The sequence below is a fragment of the Amphichorda felina genome, assembly GCF_050947745.1.
Source record: "Amphichorda felina strain 45539 chromosome Unknown scaffold_3, whole genome shotgun sequence".
Classification (NCBI taxonomy): domain Eukaryota; kingdom Fungi; phylum Ascomycota; class Sordariomycetes; order Hypocreales; family Bionectriaceae; genus Amphichorda; species Amphichorda felina.
Window position 1 is genome coordinate 1,869,547 of NW_028145047.1, and position 26,435 is coordinate 1,895,981.

At 55.5% G+C, this 26,435-nt stretch overlaps 6 protein-coding genes across 6 annotated transcripts; 4 read left to right on the forward strand and 2 right to left on the reverse strand.

Annotated features, from left to right (window-relative positions):
• Nucleotides 1–6,938: 6,938 nt before the first annotated feature.
• ACO1O0_003287 (uncharacterized protein) lies at nt 6,939–9,194 on the forward strand (the record flags this gene model as incomplete). The annotated part of the gene is made up of 3 exons (XM_083192741.1): nt 6,939–7,115; nt 7,309–7,604; nt 7,655–9,194. 3 exons carry the CDS (start codon nt 6,939–6,941, stop codon nt 9,192–9,194), a joined length of 2,013 nt encoding a protein of 670 aa, XP_083051798.1.
• A 1,184-nt stretch (nt 9,195–10,378) lies between these two features.
• Nucleotides 10,379–11,583, forward strand: rrg1 (putative methyltransferase-domain-containing protein; the record flags this gene model as incomplete). The annotated part of the gene is given in 3 exon segments (XM_083192742.1): nt 10,379–10,387; nt 10,406–11,125; nt 11,230–11,583. The coding sequence occupies 3 exon segments, from the start codon at nt 10,379–10,381 to the stop codon at nt 11,581–11,583; spliced, it is 1,083 nt and encodes a 360-aa protein (XP_083051799.1).
• A 985-nt stretch (nt 11,584–12,568) lies between these two features.
• On the forward strand, nt 12,569–13,990 carry ACO1O0_003289 (uncharacterized protein; the record flags this gene model as incomplete). The annotated part of the gene is made up of 3 exons (XM_083192743.1): nt 12,569–12,744; nt 12,949–13,389; nt 13,465–13,990. 3 exons carry the CDS (start codon nt 12,569–12,571, stop codon nt 13,988–13,990), a joined length of 1,143 nt encoding a protein of 380 aa, XP_083051800.1.
• A 1,261-nt stretch (nt 13,991–15,251) lies between these two features.
• ACO1O0_003290 (uncharacterized protein) lies at nt 15,252–17,771 on the reverse strand (the record flags this gene model as incomplete). The annotated part of the gene is made up of 5 exons (XM_083192744.1): nt 15,252–16,314; nt 16,386–16,782; nt 16,836–16,986; nt 17,384–17,603; nt 17,662–17,771. 5 exons carry the CDS (start codon nt 17,769–17,771, stop codon nt 15,252–15,254), a joined length of 1,941 nt encoding a protein of 646 aa, XP_083051801.1.
• Nucleotides 17,772–22,558: 4,787 nt separating this feature from the next.
• On the reverse strand, nt 22,559–22,973 carry RPB10 (DNA-directed RNA polymerase core subunit RPB10; the record flags this gene model as incomplete). Its single annotated transcript, XM_083192745.1, has 4 exons — nt 22,559–22,610; nt 22,673–22,759; nt 22,815–22,876; nt 22,938–22,973. 4 exons carry the CDS (start codon nt 22,971–22,973, stop codon nt 22,559–22,561), a joined length of 237 nt encoding a protein of 78 aa, XP_083051802.1.
• A 335-nt stretch (nt 22,974–23,308) lies between these two features.
• On the forward strand, nt 23,309–26,327 carry NAN1 (uncharacterized protein; the record flags this gene model as incomplete). The annotated part of the gene is made up of 3 exons (XM_083192746.1): nt 23,309–23,619; nt 23,670–24,496; nt 24,550–26,327. The coding sequence occupies 3 exons, from the start codon at nt 23,309–23,311 to the stop codon at nt 26,325–26,327; spliced, it is 2,916 nt and encodes a 971-aa protein (XP_083051803.1).
• Nucleotides 26,328–26,435: the final 108 nt, after the last annotated feature.

The following is a 26,435-nucleotide window of genomic DNA, read 5'->3' on the forward strand; positions in this document are numbered from 1 at the left end:
GTCTGATGCTCTTATCATGGACGCCGAGCTGGCCGGGACGCGGGCCCCAATATGTATAGGACATTTTGGGGAAAATCGATACCAAAATGAACAGCTGCGATGGGGTGCTGGACGGGCTAAGGGGGGAGGAGGAGTCGTCTCACAGGAGGCCGCGTACGAAACCTAAGGTAAGGCTCTTGTGTGTTGCGCGCTCACTTTTGTGTGGATTGGCGATGGACCTATCGATGCGTACTTATTCCCGAGCAATCGCAACAATCTTTTGTCTCTCGCTTTTTGCCTGCATGCCTAGGGCTCGAGTAGGGCTTCCCTGGCGATGGGCTAATCCTAGGAAAAGACCCGATAGTGCAGAACATGTATCCGTCCATACGTGCGTGCTGCCATCTTGATCACGGGGCTGTTGCATGAGCATGTCTCGCGGCTCCGCACGAAGAGCGCAGCCTTGTGCCTCGTTCCTGAGACACTTTGGGCCAGTCTGCCCAGTCTGGGCCAACTTCAGCCCGCCCCATCAAACAGCCACTGTCAGCTCTCTCACACCCGGGTCATCCCCCATTGGGCGGGCGAAATCACCCCCAACCACGAATGGGGTCTGCTCGTACACCACTCCGCGAACGTCGTCTGGCATCAAAGGGTTGCAGCGCGGTGAGACATTCGGTGCTCATCTGCTGCAGGCACAGTCATGACGTCGGCGTTTACAGGCTACTTATATACCACACCTGTGGCGGATCGCCGGGGGGTTCCCTCCGTGGGAATTAGAGCCGCTGCTAAGGAGTGGCACGCGATTGATTGAGCCATGTGACACCCTCCGGAGAGGCATCCTCCAGAAGACGGAAGTGAATCATCAACCCATTTTACCCGAGACTCCAACCACTCCGCTCCGGTCTGCTGGAATGTGGGGAAGAAGAACAGGGACGAGAACTGGGACTTGGGAGATTCTGGGACCCCGCTTCGGCAACGGGCGAGGGGCGTGGGTGAGTGTGAGCCCGAGTGTGTGTGCGTGTCTGTGTCTGTGTGTGTGCGTGTGCGACGGTGATGGGGCAACCAGTGGCTTGATGCTAACACATTAGTAGCCTGTTCGAGAAAGGACTAGAATCCAGGCCAGAGGGCTCTGGTCCGAGCATTAGAACCGATGATGGGGGTGGTGGAGGATCAGTTTTGCTCGGCAACCGAGCCCGCGCATTTGGGGGAGAAGAGGGCGCCCAACGTGGGGAGCAGCAGCATCCGACATAGAATGAGACAGAAGAGGATGGACAGTACTATCGTCAATGCAACGTATTGCATAGTAGTAGTAGTAGTAGTAGTAGTATGTGACTTGCAAGTCCTGCGAACGCAACTCCAACTCCAACTCACAACCTCGGTTTCTGCAGCAGACGGCCGGTGATGGGGAATAGTAGCGCCTCCTGTCGAGTGCTGTGACATTCTGTGCCCTGTGTTGCCGTCGCCACCGACTAGGAACCTGGACAAGGAACCTGGACTAGGAACCTGGCGAGGGTCCCGATTTCCGGGCTCGATCCAGCAGCTCAATAATAATAGAGCGCGCGCTACCCGTAGTAGCGCTAGCTCTTGGACGGGGATCTGGCAGCATACTCCATACTCCAGTACTAGCCTCTGGAGCAATGGCTGTCGTGCAGGAGATCTCCGTGGGAATTCGGAAGGAGTAGAGGTCCGAGCTCGCCTTTTCAATTAGTAGTAGCATCTATGCCCGCACTGCCCAACGACTCTATCAAATGTCCCCAGAGGCTATTCTGCAAGCTTCACGGGGGTCGTGGTTTATATAGGCTTGCCTCCCGACCTCGTTATACCTCTGCGACTCACCGTCATCGACCTGCAGGTTTGTAAGCCAAGGCCCAAGAGGAGTGCGATAATAAACAGCCAGCGAAGGACGGGAGACCGGCGGGTGGAGCGACGATGCATGGCGCCATGCCCGATTTACATGACTTGCAGACAAGTTGCAGCGGGTCTGTCCGGACGAGGGGACCGTACAGGATGGGATTCGGGGATGCCTCTTCAATGGGTGTTGTACAGATGATCGGAGCTCGAGCTGTATTCAAGGGGGCGACGGCTTGTATTAAATAACAGCCGGGCCCATTATTGAATCTAGAAGCAGCTGGAAACTATTATTGTATCTTCTACCTCAGTGTTCCGCCTGTCGCTCGAATCTGTGGAAGAGACTGATCACCGAATATAGAGACGTACCGCCGTAGCCGGAGCTAGATCCCGGCAGAACGCTGGGTCTAGCGATGAAACGGTACTTCGTCATCCCGAGTTTGCAATCCGAAATTCCAATATGCCGCTTGGGGGCGGCGAGGTGCTTGGCGATAGACGGAAAGGACCGACTCTTGCGGGAAGCTGCCGAGAAGCACTAGGGTGATGGCATCGCGACATGTTCGGGGCCACGGGCCGAACCCTGTTGAATAATACTCGATAGAAGTCATGCTATCTGTGTTGACAAGTCCTTCTTCCAGTCTGGTCAGCTTCCTACAGAGACCTCGTGCCCCAGAAGGCTGCGTAAATCAGAACCCATTTCGAATCGACATAATCGACGAGTAACCGACCAACCATTCGCCCGTTCAAAGGCGAATGGCGTGCTGCATATGGCCACATGGTCATAGATAGACCCCCAAATCCTTCGACTCCTACGCCGCGGCACCGGCAAGTGGTGTGGAGGGACTAGTCCTTAGTACTCCGGACGTAGTACAAGTAGTGCTATTACGAGTAGGTAGTAATCATAATTAAATGTCCGCTGACGCTGTCAGTCGATCTAGACGGGAACGGTGGACTGCGTGCCTATGGAGAGACATGGAGAGATACTGAGACACGAATGTCTTGGGCGCGCATTGAGTGGCGAGACGATGGGTGGCTGACGACCTCGGTATGCGGGACCTCCGGTATTAGAGGAGTCCCAGTTTCGAACAATTGGGCGACCCCACGATATTGCTTTTCTCCTCTGTCCTGCCAAGACAGAGAAGCTCCCAGTGGCGGGCTGACACATAAGAGCTCCTGTGCGAAGCACGGATTGCTATTCGTACTCGTAGCCTCGCGAGCGCTCTAAGCGGTCGTATCTCTCGACTCGCGATATTATTTCCGGCGGAGGGAACACGATGCATGGTGCACCGGAGCCAATGATTCGTTACAACCTCGCGTTGTACAGCCTGGTGGGGTGGAGGAAGGTTGAAGTCTCTGGGGCGAGCATTCGGCCTGACCCCTGGCCAAGGCTGATTACGACTCAAATAGTATTATGTATGCGTATCCATTCTCGAGAGAGAAAAGAGGAAAATAAAATAGATATAAAGTACCCAGGGACCAGGCACTTGCTTATCGCCTTAGGGTGAAGGGAGTTTGAGGCCCTTTGAACAAGGAACAGAGAAACCTGATGAAGCCTGCCAAGCAGCCACATCCGCGAGGCTAGAGGAGGGGTTGGTTGGCTCGCTGAAGGATGGGGGCGGTACGCGCGAGTGCGGCGGCGGACCCTCGTAACAATTATCAGGGTCCAGGTCTGACACTCTTGTCGCGCTGAAGGAGTGGCTTAGTGAGGCTGCTGGTGCTGGTGAGCCTGGTGGTGCTGGCCGCTGGCCGGGAGCCCGGCAGGTTCCTGACACGAGCGATCTGCTATGCATGCTTGAAAGGATGAGGGACAGCCAACAGGCGTTTCCGCGTCTTGTTGGCGACTGCAGGGTCGGTTGGCCGCTAGTTACTTACCAACTCAGATGTTTAACGCGGCACGATGGCATCATGGATTACTAGTCGTCCTCGTAGATACGAGTACGTACGAGTAGTACTCGTAATAACTAGTTGACCATAGTGAAGCTCTCCCTGTGCCGCCAGCTACTACTGTAGTCAATTACCCCGTCGAAGTTCTCGGCGCCTGGCCGACCCGAGACCAAGACGGGCAGCACGGGGTGTGAGGCAAAACCCCAGGAATGCGATTCTAGCAAATTCGGTCAGCCAAGGCGCTGGAGAGATGGGGCAAACGAGGCCTGCGACAGGCGACCATGCGCGCCAAGTGGGTGCGACGGGTACAACGGGTACGTTGTAGAAAGGTAAGGCAGCCAAGCGTGCGGCGGAGTAGCCTTCGAGCACATTGGACGCACACACGCCCCCCCTCTCTCCGCTGGATTCAGGTGAGAGCCTATTCCGGCGGCAAGTGGTCGTGCGGTGCGCGAGAATTGGGGATTGTTGCAACTTCTTGGTGGTGTGGTGGCGGTTGCTGTCGAGAGGCGACTGAGACTTGGGTGAAACCGATTCGTTTTGGAGCATCGTCGATCAGTCGACGTGGGGATCTAGCAGTCTAAGGTAAAGCTCGAGGCACATGGGACTGGGAGAGTGAAGCGGCGCAGCTCATGATTCCACCACAGTCCTGACAGGAGCAGGTGGTGCTGCCTCGGGTCGAAGGCGCAATGATGAACAATCAATCAGTGTGGTCGCTCGGTGATGTCAGGCGTGGAAGGCCAGCCCAGGCCGCCTGCTGGGGCGGGGCCATGGAACTGGGAAGTGGCCTTTAGGTCCATTGATGACAGCAGTGACAGCACGGCCTGGGGAGATAAGGTTATAGGGGAGGGGCGGTGGTGCACTGGTGTCCCAATGCCCCAATTTGAGAGTACGAGTGTACGAGTAGGTAAGTATTATTGCCTGCTGGAGGCGTTGCAGAATGTCACTTGCAAAGCCCTTTAGCGAAGCTGCAAATCAAGGGAGCAGTGCTGGAGGCTTGCTAGCTTGTAAGCTTTCCCTGAGGCTGATCCGTGCCCAATGAGGAAGATCTTTTCCATGTTGCCTGAGATGATCCCCCACTGGTCGCAAGCTTGAGCCTTGCTTGGCCCTTGATCCAAAGCTCAGAACTGTAGATTCCCCATATTATGCGGCCCATGAGAAGGAAAAGTCCCAAGAGCTCCGTCCTCTGTACGTCACTGTCAAACTGGCTCTGACGGAGTGCTAGTAATTAATATTAATGGCGTCTTACGGATGATGTTTTGGCTCTCGCTAGCCTGTCGAGGTAATGGGCCAGCGCCGCCCGGTTCCTGGGTCCTCGGCCAAGTCTCAAGACGCAAATTGAAGGGAGGCCCTGGAACTGATTCCCCATCTGCCTGTGGCCCTGTGCCTATTATCTCTAGTCTTCACGACCACCCGCCCCGGTCAGAGGGGCCGTGCGTCGCTTGCGTACCGTAGCTGGTTAATTATTAAGACTCTCCGGACGCCGTACTACGATTATTAAGTTAGTACGAGGACACACGAACTGGGGCGTCCGGATTCGCCTTCCGAACGCCTTCCGCCAAGCGGCAATCGCTGCGTGGCACTCGAAGCGCAGTGCAGAACTCGCAGCATGCCCCATGGGCACAATTGGCATCTCCCTAGTGCTGCTTTGCGAGAGCCCGCCGCCATGCGAGAGAGGGCCAAGACCCGCCTCGCCCTTCGCCGTGCCAAATGGAGCAACTCGGGGTCGCGAAAGAGGTCTCACAATGCCAGTATATGCTGCTGGTGCTGCAATGCAACGTACTACTATGTATTTGTCAAGTCCCTAATCGATGAGTGCATGCTGTAGTACTGCATCTAATAGTACCAGTCCATGGACATGCGCCAAGTTCTCCCTCCACCGTAGTTTGTGCTAGTGCTATTCGAATATGAGCCGGGATGAGACGACTTCAGTCCTCTCTAGCTCGCGGCCACCGTACTCGTTTACCGCCACGGTGTGAAATACGAGCACACGCCCGCCCGCTGGAAAAAAGGCGGACGACGTGGTCTCTCGTGCCTCCTATGGACAGGCTGCACAAGGTTGGCCGTCTTGGTCATCGCGGTGTCGCCGCGGTGGTCAGCCAGAGTCAGGCCGGAAACCAGTCATCCATCGGACCGTCACTCGTGTGCTTCCAAGTGATGAAAGCTCTTGAGCCAGCTCACGTTGGCGGTGCTCTGGGGCTTCGGTGCTGTGCCTGGTCGCTACATCCACACCCCCCTCCGACCCGGCCCGTCCCCCTCGGAGGAGGAATGTGCCGGGCGAGCACCTGTTGCTACAGGCGGGTTGGGGGCGACGGAGCGCTGGAGTAGCGCTGTAGGAGTGCTGGACGGTGCCCTCTGCCAGCGGGGCTTCCAGTGCTCTCGGTCCCTGGAGGGTCGCGGGCAGGTGACCTGGGCGAGGGACACCAGTCCCCAAGGCGGATTGATTGGGGCACGCCTTGCACAGACCCGCTGTCCGCCCGCCTAGCCGTCCCCACTGGTCTGCGCTGTCGCTGAGGTGTGGTGCGCTGCAGTGCCCGTGTGGCCCACACGCGCCATCCAGCGCCATTCAGCGCCATCCAATGCCATCCACGCATGCTGTGTGGGATCTGCTGCCACAGGTCCCACTTGGCTGGGCCAGCCCAGCCCAGCCCATCAGCAGTCTCCCCCGGGACTTTCCTCTCTTCCAGTCCCCCGTCGTCATGAGAGACTTCCACTTCCTCCATCACCGTCACGGCTTTGCCCTTTGTCCTGCGGTTGAGCAAAGTTGATTGTGCCCGTTGCTGCACTCTTGTCACTCTTGTGCCGCTGACGCCTTGTTTGCATCCATTGTTTCGACCCGCCCAACAGGTCCAGGGGACAGTGGGTGAATCGTCGTTGTTGTACCCGTCCAGCAGCCCAGCCAGCTGCTGGGCTGCCTGCCCATCCACACTCGCCCTGCCCCAACAGTGGCCCTCAGCTTCACCGACTACGACGACAACGAACACGTTCCCGGCACCTGACAATGTAACGACTGAGCCCTTAGCAAACACGTCTGCTTCCTATAAGCCTTTTCCCCAAAGCTTGGTTGCTCCCTTTACCTCCCCAACCCTTTACGCAACCTTCGAGCCACCCCAACAGTCCCCGGCTATAACTTCTGCCTACCGAACCCTCGACCTCCCACAGCAACCATACCTCGAACATCCTCGGCAGCACGCACATTGGGAATCAAAGTGACGGCACGACACGATACAAACATGAATTCCCTCAAGATCCCCGAGGGCGGGGTGACGCTCAAGGGATCCCCCGACGAAGGCTCGGATCCTCTGCCTCAGCAGGCCTTCACAATCTCGCTGAACGACAGTGTTATTGAGGGCATGATCAAATGTGTCCAGAATGGCGGCGACATTCAATTAGCTCTGGGAGCCGACCCGGTGAGTTTTGACCATAGTAACAATAGCTCTCACCTTTGCCGCGAACCCCTGCCTGCATGTGAGGCGTCGAATAGCTTTTGCCCCTCGAAGTGTTGACAGCTGCGAACACTGGGCTACTGCTAATTTATACTTCCTGCCACCACAATAATACCAACAACAAATACAAAAACACTAACACAATGCCTTTCAATAGACCTTTCGCTATGGCACGAAATCCCACCGCATATCTTCACCTCCCGATGACCACCCATGCGATCTCTACCTCACACAACCTTACAACACACTTCGCGAAGGCGTACAAATACCCAGCATGCCTCTGTTCAGGAACCCCAAGCTGAATAGGCCCCCATCCAAAGCCCGTGACCCTGTTGTCAAGGCAGCCCCTCCCAAGACCAAGGGCTCCAAAAATACTTCTTCGTTATCAAGCCTCGACTCCGACGTGGAAGCGCTCCGCAATGGAATGGCAGCTGAGAAAGCCAAACAGGAGAGGTAAGTCGGTTCGAGACCTGCGTGCCACAATGCATGCTAATCGGAAACAGTACCGTGCTCTTGTCTGGTCCCCTACCTGCGAACAAGAAAGCCGCTTCGAAGATGAAGAACAAGCTGTCGACATGGGGCACCACCCGATCCCTCTCTACCTCGCCTGCTCTAAAACCGGTTACCTCACCCTCGCCCGACCCCTTGGCCGACCCTGCGAAACGTGCAAAACAACAAAGAGCAACTCTCGTCCACGAACTTGCTGTCCGTGAGCAGACCACAGAGCACCTCCGGAAGAAGTGGGAGGGCAAGCCTGAGGAGTTTGACTCGGTACTCAAAAAGGTCGCGGACTTTTCTTCAGAGTCGAAAACATGGGCAATGCGGAAAGCTTATTGGAAAGAGCTTGATGTCTGGAACTACGACTACAGCAGCAGTGACCGGGAACAATCCATCAAGAACGCCGTCAAGCAGTACGACAAGAACAGACTGTCAGCATCGGAGCCGGAGTGGGAGAGACTCAATCCAAAGGAGGACCGGGGTAAGGGCATCTGCCTTAGCAAGCTGCAGAAGAGTTTGGCAATGGGCCCTGCCGCCCCTGCGCCAAAGATCAAGCTTCAAAAGGCTGATGATAGCTCGACCTCGACCTCGAGGGATAAGGATGACGGGGATGGGGGCCTCAGTGATAAGCCCAAGGCTGGTGGCGAGAGCATGTCTCGATCAGCCTCCAACCCTCTGCCCAAGGCCAAGAAGATTAGTGGCTCTGAGGCCCAAGCCAAAAGGCTACTCAACCCTAAACCCAGGGCCACGTCCCAGAAACCATCACCAACAAAGGCCAAGCCGGCGCCGCCAAAGGTCCAATCCAATGGCGGGCGCGGCGCCTTGTCCCAGGAGTTCATCGAAAACTCGGACTCTTCCGATGATGAATCTGCCCCTCTCGCCAAAACTACGGCAGCAAAGCCAAAGCCAGCTGCGAAGCCGATCGAGAAGCCGAAGAAGCGGCTGGAGAAAGCAGCTGAGAAATCGTTGTCGAAGCCGAAGCCTGTGACCCGTGATCCTCTGCCCAAACCAGTTGCTAAGCCAGCTGCGAAGGCGCCCCCGAAACGCCGCGCCGATGACGATGACTCGAGTTCAAGCTCAGGCACTCCGCTATCACAACGGATGAAGCTGAAACAGCCATTGCCTAGTCAGCCGTCCGCCAAGAAACGGGCCCTAGATAGTCGCCAAGGCCCCCGAGAGCCCCCACCATCGTCTTTGAGCAGGAACAAGAACACGTCGCCAACCAAGTCATCACCGCTCGCCTCCTCGCCGCCAACAAATGCGTCGGATATCACTGATGATGAGCCTCGAGTCAGCAAGAAGCGCAAGGCCGATATGAACCAGAAGGCACCGCCTGCGAAGAGACTGGCGGCGGACGGGAACGTCCCAGAAGACTTGCTCAGTCAGGCCCAGAAGTTCAAGACGTTCTACTCCATGTACGAGACGTTGCACTACGAGATCTCGGGCCTGGACAACCCACCCAAGGATAAGCTGGCCGACTTGCGGGAGATGAGAGAGCGGCTGGCGCACATGAAGGAGCAGATCTACAAGAAGTACAGGGGTTGATATGCATCGTGTATCGGGCGGAGTGTAGAGCGTTAGCTTGGCCACCACACGCCGAACAGGACCGGAGTTTTTGGGATTCTAGAGCATTTGGAAGAGCCTTGTTTTGCATTTTCAGAAGGAAGGAGAACCTACGGACCAGAGAATCCAGTACACAGTACAGGGCATTTGTTTTTGGAATTGTCACTTGATTGATACCACGAGATACCTAAATTCACCTTGCGGAGGCGCAACGATATTTGTTTGAGGGCTCTTTCTTGAAGTCGGAGACGCACGGTTGGGTCTCGTGGCAGATGTGGGATGGGAATCACGAGTCTCTTGACGATTACTAGTAATCACGTACCTAGCCGTACTGACTCATAGTAATGCTCTTGTTTTAACTGAAGTGTCTAGGTGACGATTTAGCCAAAGGATTCTGTTAAGAAGGTGCTGTTTCTCACTCTCATGAACGCATATATGAGTGACATGCAACTTCCAATTTGAACGAGTTTGGCCTGACATTTCTGGTGAAAGGGGTCGTCATGTGGCTGTCATGAGGTGCCTGGCTAGCATCTTGCAAGGTTCGGTAAGGAAGAACCGTAGATTTTCAAGAGGTAAGACTAGGGTGGCGTGGCCATAAATAGAGTTGGATGCTAAGCCCGATTTGGACACAACAATGCAGCCATTTGAAAAAAAAATTCTGCCAAATCAGGGCATTGATATCATTCCACCTAACTGCCAGTCAGGAACAGATTCAAAGTTTAAACAAACTATAATACGAATAACTAAATGCATGGCAATTCGAACCGTGCTGGTGTCCGGCGTATTATGTACTATCCGACTTGTGCATACATATTACTAGCAGGACACGACCCTTCGAGTCATGGATAGTGTCGATCAAAGGGTCCTGCCGGTCTCGAACCCCACAGCGTCTCCTATAGGGCAGGATGTGGGGGTCGCCCCTGGGTGGCGCCTCACCCACGATGATGGACTGGTTGAAAAAGATCCTGGCATCCCCAGACCGACTTCTCAACCCTTCTCCACGTCGACTCCATTACCCCGTGTAAATCCTTCATATTACTACTAGTCCTCCGCACGATGCCTCTGTAATCGAGCTCTCTCCGTGAGAGCAACCTGAAAACCCCTCTTACAACATAACCCCCATCCTCTTTAAAGAAGAAAAATAGACAAAAAAAAAAGAAAACAAAATGGTTCCCGTTGAGGACCTCCCCCAGATGTGGGAGCGCCCCAGCTACGCCGCCCTGGTCGACGCCCTGCAGAGCCTGGAGCTCGCCCCGCCCATATGGAACCACCGGCGGCGGCGCTCCGCCATCGTCGCTGAGCAGGAGTCGCTGGCCACGCAGCGCAAGGCCGAGGCCACGCGGTACCTGTCCTCCATCATCAGCAGCCCGCTGGCGTGGCTCGACGACGACGACCAGCGCGAGGACGTCTGGACCCAGGCCAGCCGCCGCATGTCGGAGCGCTGCGGCCGCACCGCCATGGGCGAGGTGACGAGGGCGTGGCCGTTTGGCGGCGAGCCGGGGGCGCCCCATGAGCCCTTTGAGCTGGTCATCCGCGAGCCCGCGCTGACGGGCGACTCGCTGGGCTTCAAGACGTGGGGGTCGTCGTACGTCCTGTCGCAGCACCTGCCGCGCCTGGGCGCCACGTCGCTGTTCAGGCTCTTCGATGAGTCGTTTGGCGAGCCGCGGCCGGATGTGCTGGAGCTGGGGTCGGGCACGGGACTGCTGGGGCTGGCGGCGGCGGCGCTGTGGAAAGTGCCCGTGGTGCTGAGCGACCTGCCCAACATTGTGCCGAATCTCAAGGTCAATGTAGAGAGGAACTCGGCTCTGGTCGAGGCGAGGGGCGGCTCGCTCAAGGCCGGGCCTCTGACGTGGGGAGGCAGCGGGGAGGATGAGGTGGATAGGGAGCTCTTTGGGCGGCCTCACCAATTCAAGGTTTGTTTTTTTAACCCTTCGAGTTATCATTGCTTGCGACGTGACTTGCTACGTGACTTGGTATGTGACTTTTGGTCAGCCAGCTGACGAGTTGATGACTCTAGATTGTCCTTGCCGCTGACCCCTTGTACGACGATGAGCATCCGGCACTGCTGGCGTCGGCCGTGGCAGAACACCTGGCGCTGGACGCGGAGGCACGTGCGGTGGTCATGGTTCCGCAGCGCGACGAGACGACGGGGCGGCTGCGGGACGCCTTCAAGGAGGTTATGCTGGCTCTCGAGACGCCCATCTACTGTGATGAGGAGGACGAGCTGGCCGGGCAGGATGACTGGGTGGGGGACAAGGACGGCGGGCACGTTAATTGCTGGCTAGGGGTCTTCTCACGGGGAGGCACGAGGGATCCTGAGGACCAGGTTGGTGAGCGGGTTGTCGAGCAGGTTAGCGAACAGGCTGAGTGACTGGGGAGAGCAACAACACGGGACATAGACGATAGAGCATAGACAAACATAGAGAACGCGTGGAGGTCAGAGTAACGTTTCAGGTAGATAGGGGACATTCAAGCATGTTGCGGATATTCAGACACGTCAATACACACTTTGCGGTCACTGGGCCCGGTGCACATGATAAGGCCATGAGTTGGGACGACCAGACAGGCGGTAAAACTGGCTGGGTCACATTATCTGGCAGGCGACCCGGAGCCATGACGACCGAGGAGTTTGAGTCAAGGAGATATACTCACTGGCAGTTATCGGTCTGATGTACTGGATATTTATTACTTCCTGCCAGTGCTCGAGAATACACTCTTTTCTTCCTTCTCCTTCAACTATTGAACCAACTCTTCTTCCTTTGCCTACCAATACCGCAATTCCCCATTGTCCAACTACTTCCGCGGTCTCTTCCAGGAGGTACAACAATATACTGCGTGTTTTTGACCCGCACAGACTCATTCATGTCTCTTTGGCCAACTCGAGAGGTGAGTGATTCGCGGCCCTGCCCGGATTTCCTTGTCACCCCCAAGCCCCAACCCTCTGCCAACCACCAACCCGCCAATAACCAATCCGCCCCCGCCTTGAGAACTCCTAGAAATCCCGAAGGAACGTTGCTTTTGTGCTACAGAAACCCTCTAGCGTAGTTGTTGATATCTACAGGTTGGTACAAGGTCGTGGTTTATAAAGATACCACGCGAGAGCAACTGGATCTCGACCTCGACCTCGATTCTCATCCGCCACGAACAGCTTTGACGAGTGTTTTCTTCGACGAGACTTCGTTCATAAGAAGAGGATTGCACATTCAAACAATTACGAGCTATCGAGCAAGAACTTGACCCCTGTTAAGAGCTTCTACGTTAGCAGTCGCCGTGGGATATCCTTGTCTCAACAGACAGCAAGCCCACAAGACGAACCATTCCTCCTTTCGCAGGCACCAAATGATTCTGGAGTAAAAATGACGGGCATATCCCAATACAACTCGGAGCAGATCCGGTTCATCCTCCACAGCCTCGTCCATCGGCGCCCGGTAAAGGACATCCAGAGAGAGTTTCAGTACAAATACGAGCGAAAGCTCACGGCCAACCAAGTTCGCTACATCAAGAACAAGTATGGGCGCGATCCGCGATTTGAGTGAGAATCCCTTTGATTTCCCCTGGCTTTTTGTGTTGCCTTGCCGTAGAGTTCCCCTTCCCCCTTGTCTTTATATATATACCTGGGCTTAGTTGCGTTCCCGCGAACAGCGTGTACCTGGTAGCTACATGGTCATATGCTGACTTGATGTCCTTATAGTAGTATAATGGTCAACTTTAGAGGCGTTCATGCTGCAGACCTTAGCCGGGACTTTTTGACGGGCGGCCAGAGCACAAACAACACGAGTGCCAGCAATCAGAGCATCAGCAACAGCCTGAGCTCCAACTGCCTGAACCCGGACAATCACAGCACGAACAATCTGCATGACACCACGAATGACGTCTCTCAAGGTTCTGTCCCGGAACAGCCAGCTCGGCTGCCTGCTCTACCATATGGTGAGCAGACGGCTTTGGAGGGAGATCAGCTGCCTCCTCAATTACCTCCCCAACTACTTCCTCACCCGCCTCACCATCTGACCCTCCAGCTCTCCCCTCAGCTAGATTTCCAGCAGGTCCCTGAGGAGACAGCCCATCAGCCCATCCAGGGGTTCGTTCCCTATGTAGATGCCTCCCCCGTGGCCATCTCCACTGACCTGGCTGGCCTGAACAATGTCAACGCTGGGGCTGACTTGGGGGCTGAGTACGAGTAAGTACCTGTACCATGTCATCGCCTTTTAGATTCCATTTTCTTTTTGGACTTGCTACTGACCTCTCCGCCCAGGACCAGCAGTTATCAGGCCCCCTATTATAATTTCGGGACCCTCGACCCGTTCCAGCTTGCCCAAATCCCCGACAGCAGGACAAGCAGCTTGTCCAGCATGACTCCCTTCCCCATCGTGGACCCCCTGGGACCCGTTGAGCCCGACCCTGTCGTCAACGATCTTGGAGCGACGCCGGAGACCCCCCCACAGCCGCCTGCCTACATGCACGAGTGCGAGTACGGGCAGCCCTGTGGATATGGGGACATGCACGGGTACGGGCAGGGGGATCCGTCCGCGTGCGTGGATCCCTACGGATACGAGAATCCTCACGGCTACGGGGCCGCCGCCTGGGATTCCTACGCGTACGGGGATCCCTACGAGCACTACTACTACTACGCGGGTGACTACGAATATCCGCTGCTCGTGCCCGTCGACATGGACCCTGGTCTGCAGACGACGCAGTTCCAGGATCCCTACCTGCTTGACCTAGGGCAAACGGCGCAGGAGGTGGAAACGAAAAATAGAGAGCCGTTATTGGCGCTTTAATGTTTAATTTGCTACTGGTGGCATATCTGGATTGGCTGCCCCCTATATAAACTACCTAGGCCACTATTAATATCAGGGATGGGCTATGCCTCGTATATTGGCGGCAAGAGTTTGCCGGGCGGCTGTTTGCGTTTGATGCATTTGTGTTTGACCATGGCGCCACCAGAAACATCTGCTACGGACATGCACAGGCAAACATGAACAAGATGCCCAGATAATCTCTGCTTCCATGGCCGAGTCTGGCTGGTGGCCCTGAGCTACAGAGTAGCACATAAACCCCCTCTCCTCCCTATCATAGGTTCCTTCCAGAGAGTCGACCTGCATACGATCAACTATATACAAATAGGGGGGCCGCAGCAGCCTTTCTCTCTGCATCCTGGATGCAACGCGGAACTCCAGCCCGCCGTGGAGGACCCATCAATGGCTGCTCCACCAGGAACGCAAGATTCGACACATGGCAGCCACGTACACGATCTTGAACCTTGGTATTCCTGTAAGTTGCCACCCACTACCTACGCTGAGAGTTTGGAATCCTGAACCACATAAGTGGCCAATACTGACTCTGAGAAGGGAGACAGGCATTCAATGGCCCCTGAATATTCAAATCGGTGAGGGCAAGGGAAACGTCAAACACACAGAGGACAGGAATGGAAGGCAAAGAAAGCACACGGAGCCCAAGACGCATCGACCGGGATAGCTTTATGGATTTCATTCCAGTTTGTCGTGTTTGTCTCTTTTCAACTAATCTACCACGCTTCCCCCGGCATCTCAGAGGGGATACGCAAGAAGCAACAACTAATCCAACGTCGATATTGTTGAAGGTGCGTGTGCGGTACACACACCGTCGCCGAAAGAAGGACAATTAGAGAAAAACAACCACCTCCTCTTCTCTCCGTGTATCCCGTCCACATCTGTGCACCCGTGGCGTGAAGCTCTTCCGCTCGACCCCGTCATCCCACGCAGCCCCCTTCGCAAGGCGCTTCCGAGTTCCAAAATAAGGGTATCTAGTGCACATAGAAACGAAATAGGCCGGCGCTCGCCAAATTTCAATAAAGTCATCAGCCCCCAGATAGATAAAAATGTAAGACAAATCAGAGCTCTTTAACGCTTCATCGTTGGAGACGTGATATGATGTTAGAAGGTGTGTGTGCGAGTGCTGTGTAGAGGTAAAAACCCCCCCCCCCCTCCCCTTCAAAGGGATAAATATCATCAGGGAAAAAAGGAAGAAGAAAAAAGATCATGAGTTTAGGTAGCCCTGTCATTAGACAGCAATGGGGATGTTTCTTCGTGAATCCGCCTCATCAATCGAGAACTGGAAGACAAACTTGAAGAGCTCGCGCAGGTAAGTGTACCGCGTTGACGACTTGCTGATAGTCTGGATGCTCTTAGCCATATCCTGCGCTGAGACGCGCTTCCCCTTGACCGGCAGGTGCTGGTGGCGGGGGATGATGACGTCGATGAGGACAGAGTTCTTGTACTGCTGGAGGAGGGTCGCATGGGCAGGGAGCGGCCCAAAGGACCCCGAGGGGAGATTCTGGACAAACTTCTGGAGGATGGCCGACCCTGACTTTGGGTCGGTGATGGTATCGCGGTTGAAGCCGAGGTTCATGGCCGCGCGTAGGATGAGCATCTTAGCACGTGCAAGGTTGGGGTCCTCGGTGTTGGCCGTAGTCGTGGCCGTGCTCGAGGTGCGCGCGCTGCTCTGAGTGCTGTGCGAGTAGCTGGACAGATTGGAGGCGTTGCTTGACCACCTCCCGCCGCGCCCATTGTCGCCTGATGTACCCAGCACCATGATGTTGGGCATCTGTGGAGACCGGCTCTCGGGGGACACTGGTGTATCCTCAAACTCGGTCACTGGCGTCTCGGGCACGACAGGCGGTTGTTTTTTGGCCTGTTGCTTCCGCGTCTGTTGCTCCTCCCGTTTGCTACTCTTGACGCTCTCACGCTCGCGTTTCGAGTGAATCGATGAGCGGTTTGAGGTTCGGCTTTCTGCACGATCTGATTGCGGGGGAAAGCTGGTCTGGTTAGGTCGGGGTGTATTTCGATCGGTATGGACCTGGGTCCAGCCGTGGCGGAAGATCTCCATCAGATCCCAACAGGCTTGCATCGCCGAACGGAATAGTTCCGGGTCCGCCGGCCTGCCATCCAGATCATTTTGCCGCACACTGAAAAGCATCTCTGCCAGGCTCCAGCAGGCGTGAAGCAACTGATCCGCCTCATCGACCAGCTCACCCCTTTGTTTGACGAGGCGGTGGCAAAGGGTAATGTAGAACTCGAGTGTTCTCTCCCGGAAAGCCCTTGGCAGGTCTCGGCTGTCTTGGGCACTGTAAAGGCTTTATCCAGGTCAGCATCGGCGAATGTTGGGCACCCATTCTTGGAGTGCGAGTGCGCTTACTGGTTGCTGAGCTCAAAGCTGACTCGCAAGACAGAGTCGGCAGCCTCGTCCTTCCTTTGCCGTACGTCAAACAGAGCCTGACAGAACTCGCGACAGAGATCCAGGCTCGTTCTAACGTTCAGCGAGTCCGCCCCATCGTCATAATTATAGTGAAGGCGCTGGCACAGCTTCCAGCACGTCCTCCACGCCCTTTCGTGGGCATCCGGTGTGCCGGAGCTGCTGAATACTCGACGTCGGTGGTTGGAACTCATGTTGGCTAGAGTGTTGCACAAGTTCCAGCACTCCTGGAAAGCCGTGCGCATCTCCATGATTTCATCGCCACGTTGTAATCGGTGGAAACCCGATGGTGAAGCGTAATCATCGTCTTCTGCCTCATTCTCCGTCTGCTCGTCGATCTCTGCATAAGTACAATTAGAGGGCAGCTCAGATAAGCCTAGTTGTAGAACTCACTCTCGAGGCTGCTGGTGCTGCTGGATCGCAACCGGCTCCCATCACTCAGCATGGCCTCCAGATCCTGAGCCCTTGGCGTAGCACTGTCAATGCTGTACCGGACGGGATTTACGTCGGTTGCGAGTGTTGGTCGATAAGGGAGCTGCTCAGTCTGTGCCACGCTATTAGTCTCGGAGAGTCAGGCCGTCTATGAGAGGGAGCTGACCTTTGGAGGAGTGCCATTGAGGGCAGCGAGACTGGCTTCATCAGCCTTGGGGGAATTGCTGTTTCTCCTGGCATCATTCTGTTCGGGAGCGGATTCACCCGACTTCTACACCATCAGCTCATTAGCATGACGCCCTTTATACCTGGCAGCTATGATAGATCTCAATGACTGACCCAGCTGGCGAAGCTTTGTGGAGCGTGAATTACCGAGAGACTTTCTTCACTGCTCTGGCGCATGTGTTCTGGGAGGTTGGTTGTGAGAAGCAGCGCCTGACTCATAATGTCAGCCAAAAGATGAATGCAAACGCGGAAATCCACACAGCAGCAGCAATAATACAACGTACCTCAGAACGACGACGCTCGGGCGCTGCGTCTGCAGTCGACGCGAGCTGAACTTCCTCTGTCGCATCATCCTCAATCTCTGTTGTCTCTGTCCCGTTGGACGTCACTGGTGATGGACCGACAATGTCGCTCGGGCTCATGATGTGCATGGAGTTGGAGTATATGCGGTTCGCAGAGTTGGGTCGGAGAGAAGCAGAGTCAGTGGCGGGTGGAGGGGAGGAGCTAACGACTACCGTCAGCACAGCAACCAACATGAGGCCCGAAGGAGCTGTCGACTTACATGACCCTCCCAGGAGACCTGACAGGCTCGGGGTCCGTTGATGCCGACATGTCTGGGTGATTTCCGAAGGCGAACTGTAGTGAGGAGCGGAGGGGAGCCTCGAGAGCCATGGCTGGATAGGCCCGGCGATGAGATGTCGAGACAAGGCCGGCGAGACTCAATTGTCGCCGACCTTTGCGATTTATTCAAACTTCCCGTGAAGCTACACTGGCAAGAAGAAGCTTGAGAAGGGCTCGTGCAGTTGCGACGAGGCAAAAACGCCTTGGAACAGGGCACTCCGCCGCAACGGCGGGCCTTGTGACAACAAGCCTCCTCGAGGCTTGGAGTTGCGGCGAAGAGCAAGGAGTCAGGGACGGGGGCAGCAATGGGTATCGGCGGCGACTCGCCGGGAAGATTGGTATCCCAGAGTAGCAGAGGCCAGGGTCGAGGGGATCGAGGCACGATGGCCAAAGTCGGGGGCGAGGTTGACCGCGGTCTCGTGGGCGGTCGCAGGTCGGAGTCTCAGCCGGAGTCGCAATCGCAGCCGCTGTCTGAGCCAGAGCCAGAGCCAGACAGGTCGCGGGGCTGAGCAGCTCCCGAAGCTTGGTCCGGAGGGAGGAGGTGTGGGAGTGACTGCTGGAGGCGGTGGCCACCTCGAGGCGACCTTGTTTTAACGGGTTGAAACGAAAGGTGGTCGACCGGCGAGCTTAGATCGGGTTGAGGAGAGGGTCTGGGGATTGGGGGCACGTTGAGAAGTCGGGAGACGGAGCATGGTGGCTGGCCTGGTGGTGGAGGCGCCCGGCGGCTACGCGCTCACTCATAAAGGGCAGATGGGCAGACAGAATGGGCAGGCTTGCCAGGCTACGACAGGCAGATGGGTAAGTGGACAAATGGGGGTTTGGTGGTTGGCCCCTAGCCAGGAAACGGGCCAATGGGAGGAGGGGTGCGATCCATCTGGGTGCTCCATCTTGGTCCATCTTAGTCCATCTGCTGCTGGCTACTAGCCTGCTGCCCCGCCCCCTTCCCCCGGGGGTCGTGGCCCATCTCCGCCGCTAGGGTCTTGATGATAGTCCACTATGGAATCGAGTCTCTGGGGTTCTTTCCTATTCCACCCAGCACTCGTCACGAGGAATACTCAGCTAGTGCTCCGTCTCTGGCTATGGAAAGTGACAGCTCCCGATCCCGAGCGCTGCTCAGCAGCAAGATTTCGGTACGCCATGCTGCACGGATCGGAGAACTGTGGAGCTGCCAAGGGAACAGTGCAGGTTTCAGGACAAGTTGGCTGTGGTGGTGCGACGGTGTTGCGGTGTTCCGGTGTTGGGAGTTTGGGACCGTTGGTCGATGCAGCTTGAGGTGGACTTGACTGGCAGCCTGTGGTCCTGCGACGCGGACAAAACAGCGTCTACATCGGCATCACTACCTAGCAGCCCAGCAGGCCCTAGACGTGCAGAATCAGGGATCTGGGCAGGACTGTGCATTAGCCTCCCATTTTGCCTCGCTCAGTAAGTCCTTTCTAGTCTTGTCCTGTGGTGATGCCTACAGTGTGACAATGGTCGCCTACGAAGTAGTCGTCGTTGTCAGAACCAGCAGCAAGGAGAGGAGACGTCTGCCTGCGGCCAATATCATAAGAGGGAGGATAGAGGCGACCGAATTGTCTGAATTCTTCCTGGCCAAGAGCCATCCTTCCTATCTCATCATCCTAGCTCATCCCGAGGGCAGGGGCCACCTTCAATTGTTAGAGGAAACAGAAAGTCTAGTCCCCGTTATATTATGACTGCTTATATACTTACCCATACAAAGTCAGCACAACCTGATCCCCAGGACCCCAGCGTCTTCCGATTCTATCTCTATCTGCATCTTCTTAACCTTTGCTTTGAGGCATTCGTGCTATTCCATTATCGCCTGTGGGCATTGAACACAAAGAGGTATTCATCTTAGAAGGGATGTGAGCCTTTGCTCACCGTCGAGTCCCAGTTGGGGTCGAGTACCTACCTTTTTTTCACTTGTGGATTTCCTTACCAATGCCACCACACCTGCTTTGCCAACGTGACGTTTACCGGGGCCCAACATTAGGAAAAATGACTTTTAGGTTCCGAATTCCCGATGATCCGGGTACTAACTCGGTTCGTTGGGAGCAGGTCTACCTTAGTAATGGGTCTGTAATGCGTATGTTGTGTGGTGGGAATTGGGGGTTGGGCCGCGTCAGTCGCGAGGTGTGGATTGCGCCGTTTTCACTTCCTTATTAGGGTCAAAGAAGCAAGGTAAGCTATTGCTCCGTTTCCCTCCATCGCTTATTCGCTTTGTGGTGTTGCTCACTTTTTGGTTCAGAGAGCAGACCCTCCAAAGCTGTCAGGAGGCATCAGGACCTCTTTGAGTCCTGGCAGGAGTCCAGCTGGCAGGACAGGACCCCACTGGAAGGCCTAGTGGGGCTTGGGTGGGTTGTGGCGGCCAGGCCTCATTCTTAGTGGCGCCACAGCCGCCGGCCCAGATCGCCGGGTTCAACCAGTGGGCCACGGTCCACCGGCCCAGTGCGACATGGATCCCAGGGTCCGCGATGAACCACCAGTTCCCTCGTGGGCTCCAGCCTCCACGTCTCCACGCCTCGCGGCCCTCGCCTAGGCGATTAGTATTGCTATTATGTAGCATTCCAATCGGGACTGTTGTGCGACGGACGGATCACGAATACATTATGGGTCCATCCCGCAAACAAACACCAGCCCCCAGCATTCATGCTAGGTCACGCCCATCGATCGAGACTCAGCTATCCGTAGTAGTCGGTTGATCACCTAATTGTAATGCTAGATGCTGACCGATGGAACCGCCAACAGAGAGCTCCCAACACTATAGTATTCACCTACCAATACCATGTAGCCACTCCACTCCCAACAGCCGTCCGACGGGATCGATCACTCCCGAGGTCCCTCGAACACATGTAGAAAGATACCCGACGCACCACTTCCACGCCCCCCCAGCGTATTGTCACTTTTTCAATGCCACCAGAACGGTACACCAGCCGTTGTGCTTTTTAAGCGCCGGACTCCTGTCTGTCGCAGTGGCTCCATGCAGCTCCCCAGCATGCCAAAAACTCTCACCGCTCCCTGACTGGCTGAAATCCGCCATACTGCACGGCAGTGGGTGGCCCCCATCTTCAGCTCCGCAGCTGCAATACAACATCTACAGGCATGCAGTGTCCATACAATTAAGTGTATTTTGTAGTATGTAACGCCGCGTTGGCCCGCGCGCTGGAGATATGTCAGCAGAGCCTCATCCCGGCCACTTTGATGCGAGCTCTGACCGCCAGGGACTTTCGTTAATTCGATTTATTTTATCAATCTTTCCTTGACATGTACGTAGGCAAGGTGCTATTCAAGCCCACAACTTGAAGTCATATACGGACAAAGATACCTTGGCTGTTGTTTCCTGACGCGCTACCAATAATTACATGTAGTATACAGTACCTGTACAAGAGTGCCAGCAAGGCCAGAACACAAGTTCTCCCATCTTCCGCTACCGCATGCCAAGCACATTAGATACCTACACCGACACCCTACCTTATGCATGCCTTACGGCGTCAAGATGCGCGGGGCTACCTTAGACGCGCCTGTAGCCGACGTAGCCGCGCCTTTGTGATGTGGTGGTTGCTGATGGGACACCGCCGGCGGGGATGACTCCGCTACACGAAGTATGACTCCGCTGTTATGCATAGTTCTCCGATCTAGAGACATGCTCGAAGTACTGTGTAGGAGTACGCGTCGTAGTACGAATGCTACTGTACTGCGTAGACTACGCCTGTTTGGGGAAAGGTGTCCTCCTATATGAACTGCACTGAAACCCAGAGGACACAGCACTCCCCATCCACCGTATATCATGCAGTGGCTCCATTATACGAACTCACCCACCTACCCCCCTAATGGTTTCGACCAGTGATAGTAACGACTTTCCTAAACCTACCACGTATGAAACAGATGAGCTTCTCGAGTTGGCCTCGAGCAATGATGTCTAGGCATTCGGGAGACTCGTGACTAGGTGCCGCAACATTGCCGTTGAAGATGCACTGCGCTGGTAGAATTAGTATCAAAAGCGGTTCATCTTGCCCGTTTGATCATTGTCTGACCAACAGTCCTCGTAGAAGTTCCGCTGCTTGCGCATTAGTAGTATATTGCCTGGCCGGCAGATCGGTGTGGATCCATCCTATCCAGCTCCGCCTCCTAGTCGGTTCAAAAGTTAGCTGGAATAGGTTATTGAGTGCGTGGTCATTGTTGTGGCAGTATCTTCCTTAAGTAGACATATATCCTAGTAACTTCTCAAGCCCCATTTGCGAAATTAAATAATGGTACCTCACTTGACTTCTGGTAGAACATTGTAGTTGAACGCGCCCTGCAATGGGACGGGGCTCACAGTTTCGCCAGTGAGAGACATTGCGCTTGGTTCGAAGAAGCTGTTGATCGTATCATTGATTGGGGTAGATGAAAGACGTCAATATAGTGAGTTGTGAACTGGGAAGTGGTGGCCTCAAGGGGAATACGGTCGATAGAAGAAACTCCCATTGCTCCACGGAGGCTCACCCTCTAGTTCTCAAGAAACCCTGTAGGCTCAAACTGTTAATAAAGCCTATGAACTACGGACTAACACGTGTTGTCCTTTCCAATTAGTTTGCTCAAGCGACCGGGACTGGCCTGCTCCGTATGACCAACGTCAACTTGATCGGTAGGGGCCTAGTATCCAACGCTATGTGAATCGACCCGGGAGTCTTTAGTCACCAGTGCGAACGGCAAAATGTTCCCTTGCTCGCGAAAGCCTCTATTCGAGTTTGCTGTATGGTATTTTATGCGCCGTGCCGTAAAGCCCTAACCAGATCCAAAGAACGCCCAAAAATCGAATCGCCTCATCGGCTCGTCTCCGTCCTGCCACTCCTGCTTTACTCGTCGTTCAACCGTTGCTTCTTCTCATTGCGACCATCCGGAGTGTACCTGATGAATAGTTAGCTTGCTGCGTTCTAGAATGGGCGCGGCGAAGGGGCGCTGATTCGTACTTGAGGAGCTTCTCGATGAGGTCGACGTGGGTCATGATCATGCGGCGGCAGCAGTACCGCTTGAGGCCGAGCTCGTCCATGGCATCTCTGTTTAACTATTAGCTAATTGTGCCTGGCCTAGTACATAGCGTAATATGCTTACCCATCGGTTTTCCGGGGGTCTGCGATGAGCTGAAGGTACCGTTCCCAGAGATCGCCGGTGACCTTTGTCCGGTTAGCAAAGACGGCCCTCTCACAATTAGTCTCGAGGGCTGTGGCAGCATACCTTCCCGCAGGAGAAGCAGCGAATCGGAATAATCATCTTGATGTGGTGATGAGGGATGCGCAACCAACGACCGTAGCTGATGACAAAAAGTTGTGGATTGTCGAGGGGTAGACAAAGGAACTATTTCGCGACTAGAGGCGACCGCGATGGAGGTTGAAAGAAAATCTGAGGCCGAAGTATTCCCGTCCACTTTTTTTTCTGGGTGCTTTATCTTATCGCCCGCCAAAAAGTTCACGGGTCCTGCAGTTGCGGGACCAAATTTTCTGCAAGTCGCAGTGCAAGCCCACGTCTAGCACCTCGTCGACGACATCAATTTAAAAACTTGTACCGCTGCACTGTCTCCCAGGTCGCTGTCGCGGTGCCTCGTCGCAATGGCCCCTCACAAGAGCCCCAGGTCGGGCGACAAGCTCAAGAAGCGCAAGAGAGAGGCCAACGAGGCCGACCCCAAGTCGAAGCGACACAGGAAGGACGAGAAGGCCAATGGCGTCGGTTCGAAGGCAGCACGAGAACCCAACAATGCCAAGGACTCTGTATCCTCTGAGACTATCAATGGAGGGGAGGTCACTAGCCCCACGCGCGTAGACATGGTGAACAAGGCCGAGAGCGAGACGGGCTGGAGGGTCTCCAAGCCCATGGGCGGAAGAATGCTGGATATCGATCCTATTCTGACAGAGGATGAACAGTGAGCATTCTTCTTGACGTATTGACTCTTCGTTGCTAACTCTGTCTAAGGTATCTCATTATTGCGTACAACACCTCGATACAAGTCTACTCGGCCGCCGATTCCCTCCTCCTGCGGAGGATACCGATAAGCACGCTGGACAGCTCGGCCCCCAAGGGCTCCAAGCCGGCCATCATTGTGGCCATGCGTCTTTCTAAGCGCTCGCCTAAACTAATCTACGTGGCGTGCTCCGACGGTCGCATTTTCCACGTCGACTGGACCAAGGCGAATCAGTCACTTGAGAGCTTCCGGACAAAGTCTGGGACAGCCAAGGCTATGACGGTGCTGCCAATCGGTGATCCTAAGAAGGATCAGGAAATCGTGCTTGTGGCCGAGTCGGATAAGTCGACCCGTCTGGACGTCATGGCCTACCTCGGAGCAAAGGGCCTGAAACCCCAGTCGAAAAGCCTCTTGAGCCTGAAGAAGAACGGGAGCGGCCTGCATCTCCTGGAATCTAGTGACGATGGCCGGGTCCTGGCGGGTGTTCTCAGCGACCGCATCTTTGTGGGTGTCATCAACACTGAATCGGTCGAGAATCTGGACCAGCTGCGACAGGACTTCTTTTCTTTCGATGCCCCCGATCTCATTACTTCCCTGGATCTGAAGACCAACACAAGGAAACAGGCCAACGCATCGCCCAGCAAGAAGTCGAAGGCCGAAACTGGCCCGGTCGTTGATGTTATCGCTGGAGGAGCTAGGGGTGGCATCTACCTCTACCAAGATGCTGTTTCCCGGCTCCAAGCCTTCTCCAACTCGAAATCAGACAAGGAGCCGATCCAGGCTCAGAAGTTCCACTGGCATCGCAAAGCTGTCCACTCAGTAAAGTGGTCTCGAGATGGTAGGTCTTGACAGATATTATTTATTCTCGCGAGCCCCGCTAATAGTAGCTAGGCAATTATATGATCTCCGGCGGCTCTGAGAATGTCTTGGTGGTATGGCAGATGGATACCTTCAAGAGGGAATATCTGCCCCATCTCTCAGGAAGTGTCGAGAACATTGTCGTGTCTCCCAAGGGCTCATCCTACGTTGTCCACCTGGACGACAACTCCGTTATGGTCCTCTCGACAGCCGAAATGAAGCCCACAGCCTACATCTCGGGTATCCAGTCCGCCACAGTCAACACATCAACTCCGAAAGACTTGCTAGTGCAGCGTGTCTGGACTTCACCCGAGCAGGTGCGCCGGCCCATTCCTGCTGCCGTTCGCCCGACGGAGCCATCCAAGCTCCACGTCTGTGTGGGCAATGGCCGCCAGGCGACCATGGCTGGCGACTTTTCTGCACCCCTCCTGCAGTCATTTGATCTTGAGACATTCACAAGCGTCACGAAGCAGCCCTTGGCCCGTACACAGCCCACGGACGTCAACATTACCAACAAGGGTGTCCCGATCGATGAGCCGCTAGTCACGCACATGGCGTTCTCTGCAGACGGCAAGTGGCTTGCCAGTGTTGACGATTGGAAGCCTTCAGAGCGGGATGTGGAGAATGTCAGCAACGATGTGAGGGATCAGTTCATCCGAGAACGCCACGAGGTTCACCTCAAGTTCTGGGAGGTGGGAACTGGGGATCAAGCGGCTGCCCTTGTATCGCGGGTCAACGCTCCTCACGCAACCACACACCCGGAGGCAGTCCTAGATCTAGCAGCCGGCCCCGTATCATCGTGCTTCGCGACTATTGGTAGCGATGGTATGGTCCGAATATGGCGCCCCAAGGTACGGAAGGCCGACGGCATTGTGTCCAAGGGAGCAGATGGCCGCGAGCTTCACACGTGGCACTGCTCGCAAGTCATTCCTGTCGGCGATGGGCTGGGCCAGGAGGGCGTGGTGGACCTGGTGGGCTCGACAGCCTCATCGCAGCCTCAAGGGTCTATCTCCTTCTCCGAGGACGGTTCGACAATCTTTGCCGCATTTGGCGGAGTTGACACTGGCGTGGTCTACGTGATTGATGCCTCGTCGGGAGAGGTGGTCAAGACCCTCGAGGGGCTGTGGAGCGGTCGCCTGCAGTCGATTCAGGCTCTCTCGCCCTTCCTCGTCATCCTATCCGACGAGCTTCGCGTGTACGACGTTGTTAGCGATGAGCTGCGTTACGGAATTGTGATTCCTGCCGTTGCGGGAGCTTCGGAGCTCGTGCAGCTGGCGGTGGATCGCCAGTCGAAGCATTTTGCGGTTGCGCTACCCGCCGGGGATGTTTCAAGCGTAGGCGTCTTCGATCCCGAGGAGCCGGAGCCACTGATGGTGCGCAGCGTGCCGCACCGCGTGGTCAGCCTCGTCTCGGCACCCGATACGAGCGGTTTCATTGCTCTCGACGATGCCGCTCAGGTTTGGACCATTGCTGAGGAGTCAGAGCCGACGTCGCTGGCGGCGATCCAGCCTCTGGAGGACCTACGTCTGGACGGACCCTCGGCCCCAGCCGGGAAGGGGGTGGCCGCTCTCATCGGAGAAGATGCCGAGATGGCAAGTGACGATGAGGAGGAGGACCAGGACCAAGCCCCCGTGGAGGAGGATAATGATGTGGATATGGACGACAGCGTGTACCCCAGCGTGGTGGCGCCACAGGAGCTGGCAGACATCTTTGACGCTGCACCTGCTTTTGCGGGACCGTCGATTGAGGATATGTTCTACAAGGTTACGGGCCTTCTGGGCGCCAAACCTCTGGCGGCTGCGACAGAGTGATCTACGGATAATAGATGTTGGATGGTTGGATGGTTGGATGGATTGGATTACACATATATTTGCATGCGTGTACATATGGTCGGAGGTGGCGAGACCGACAACGGCCGG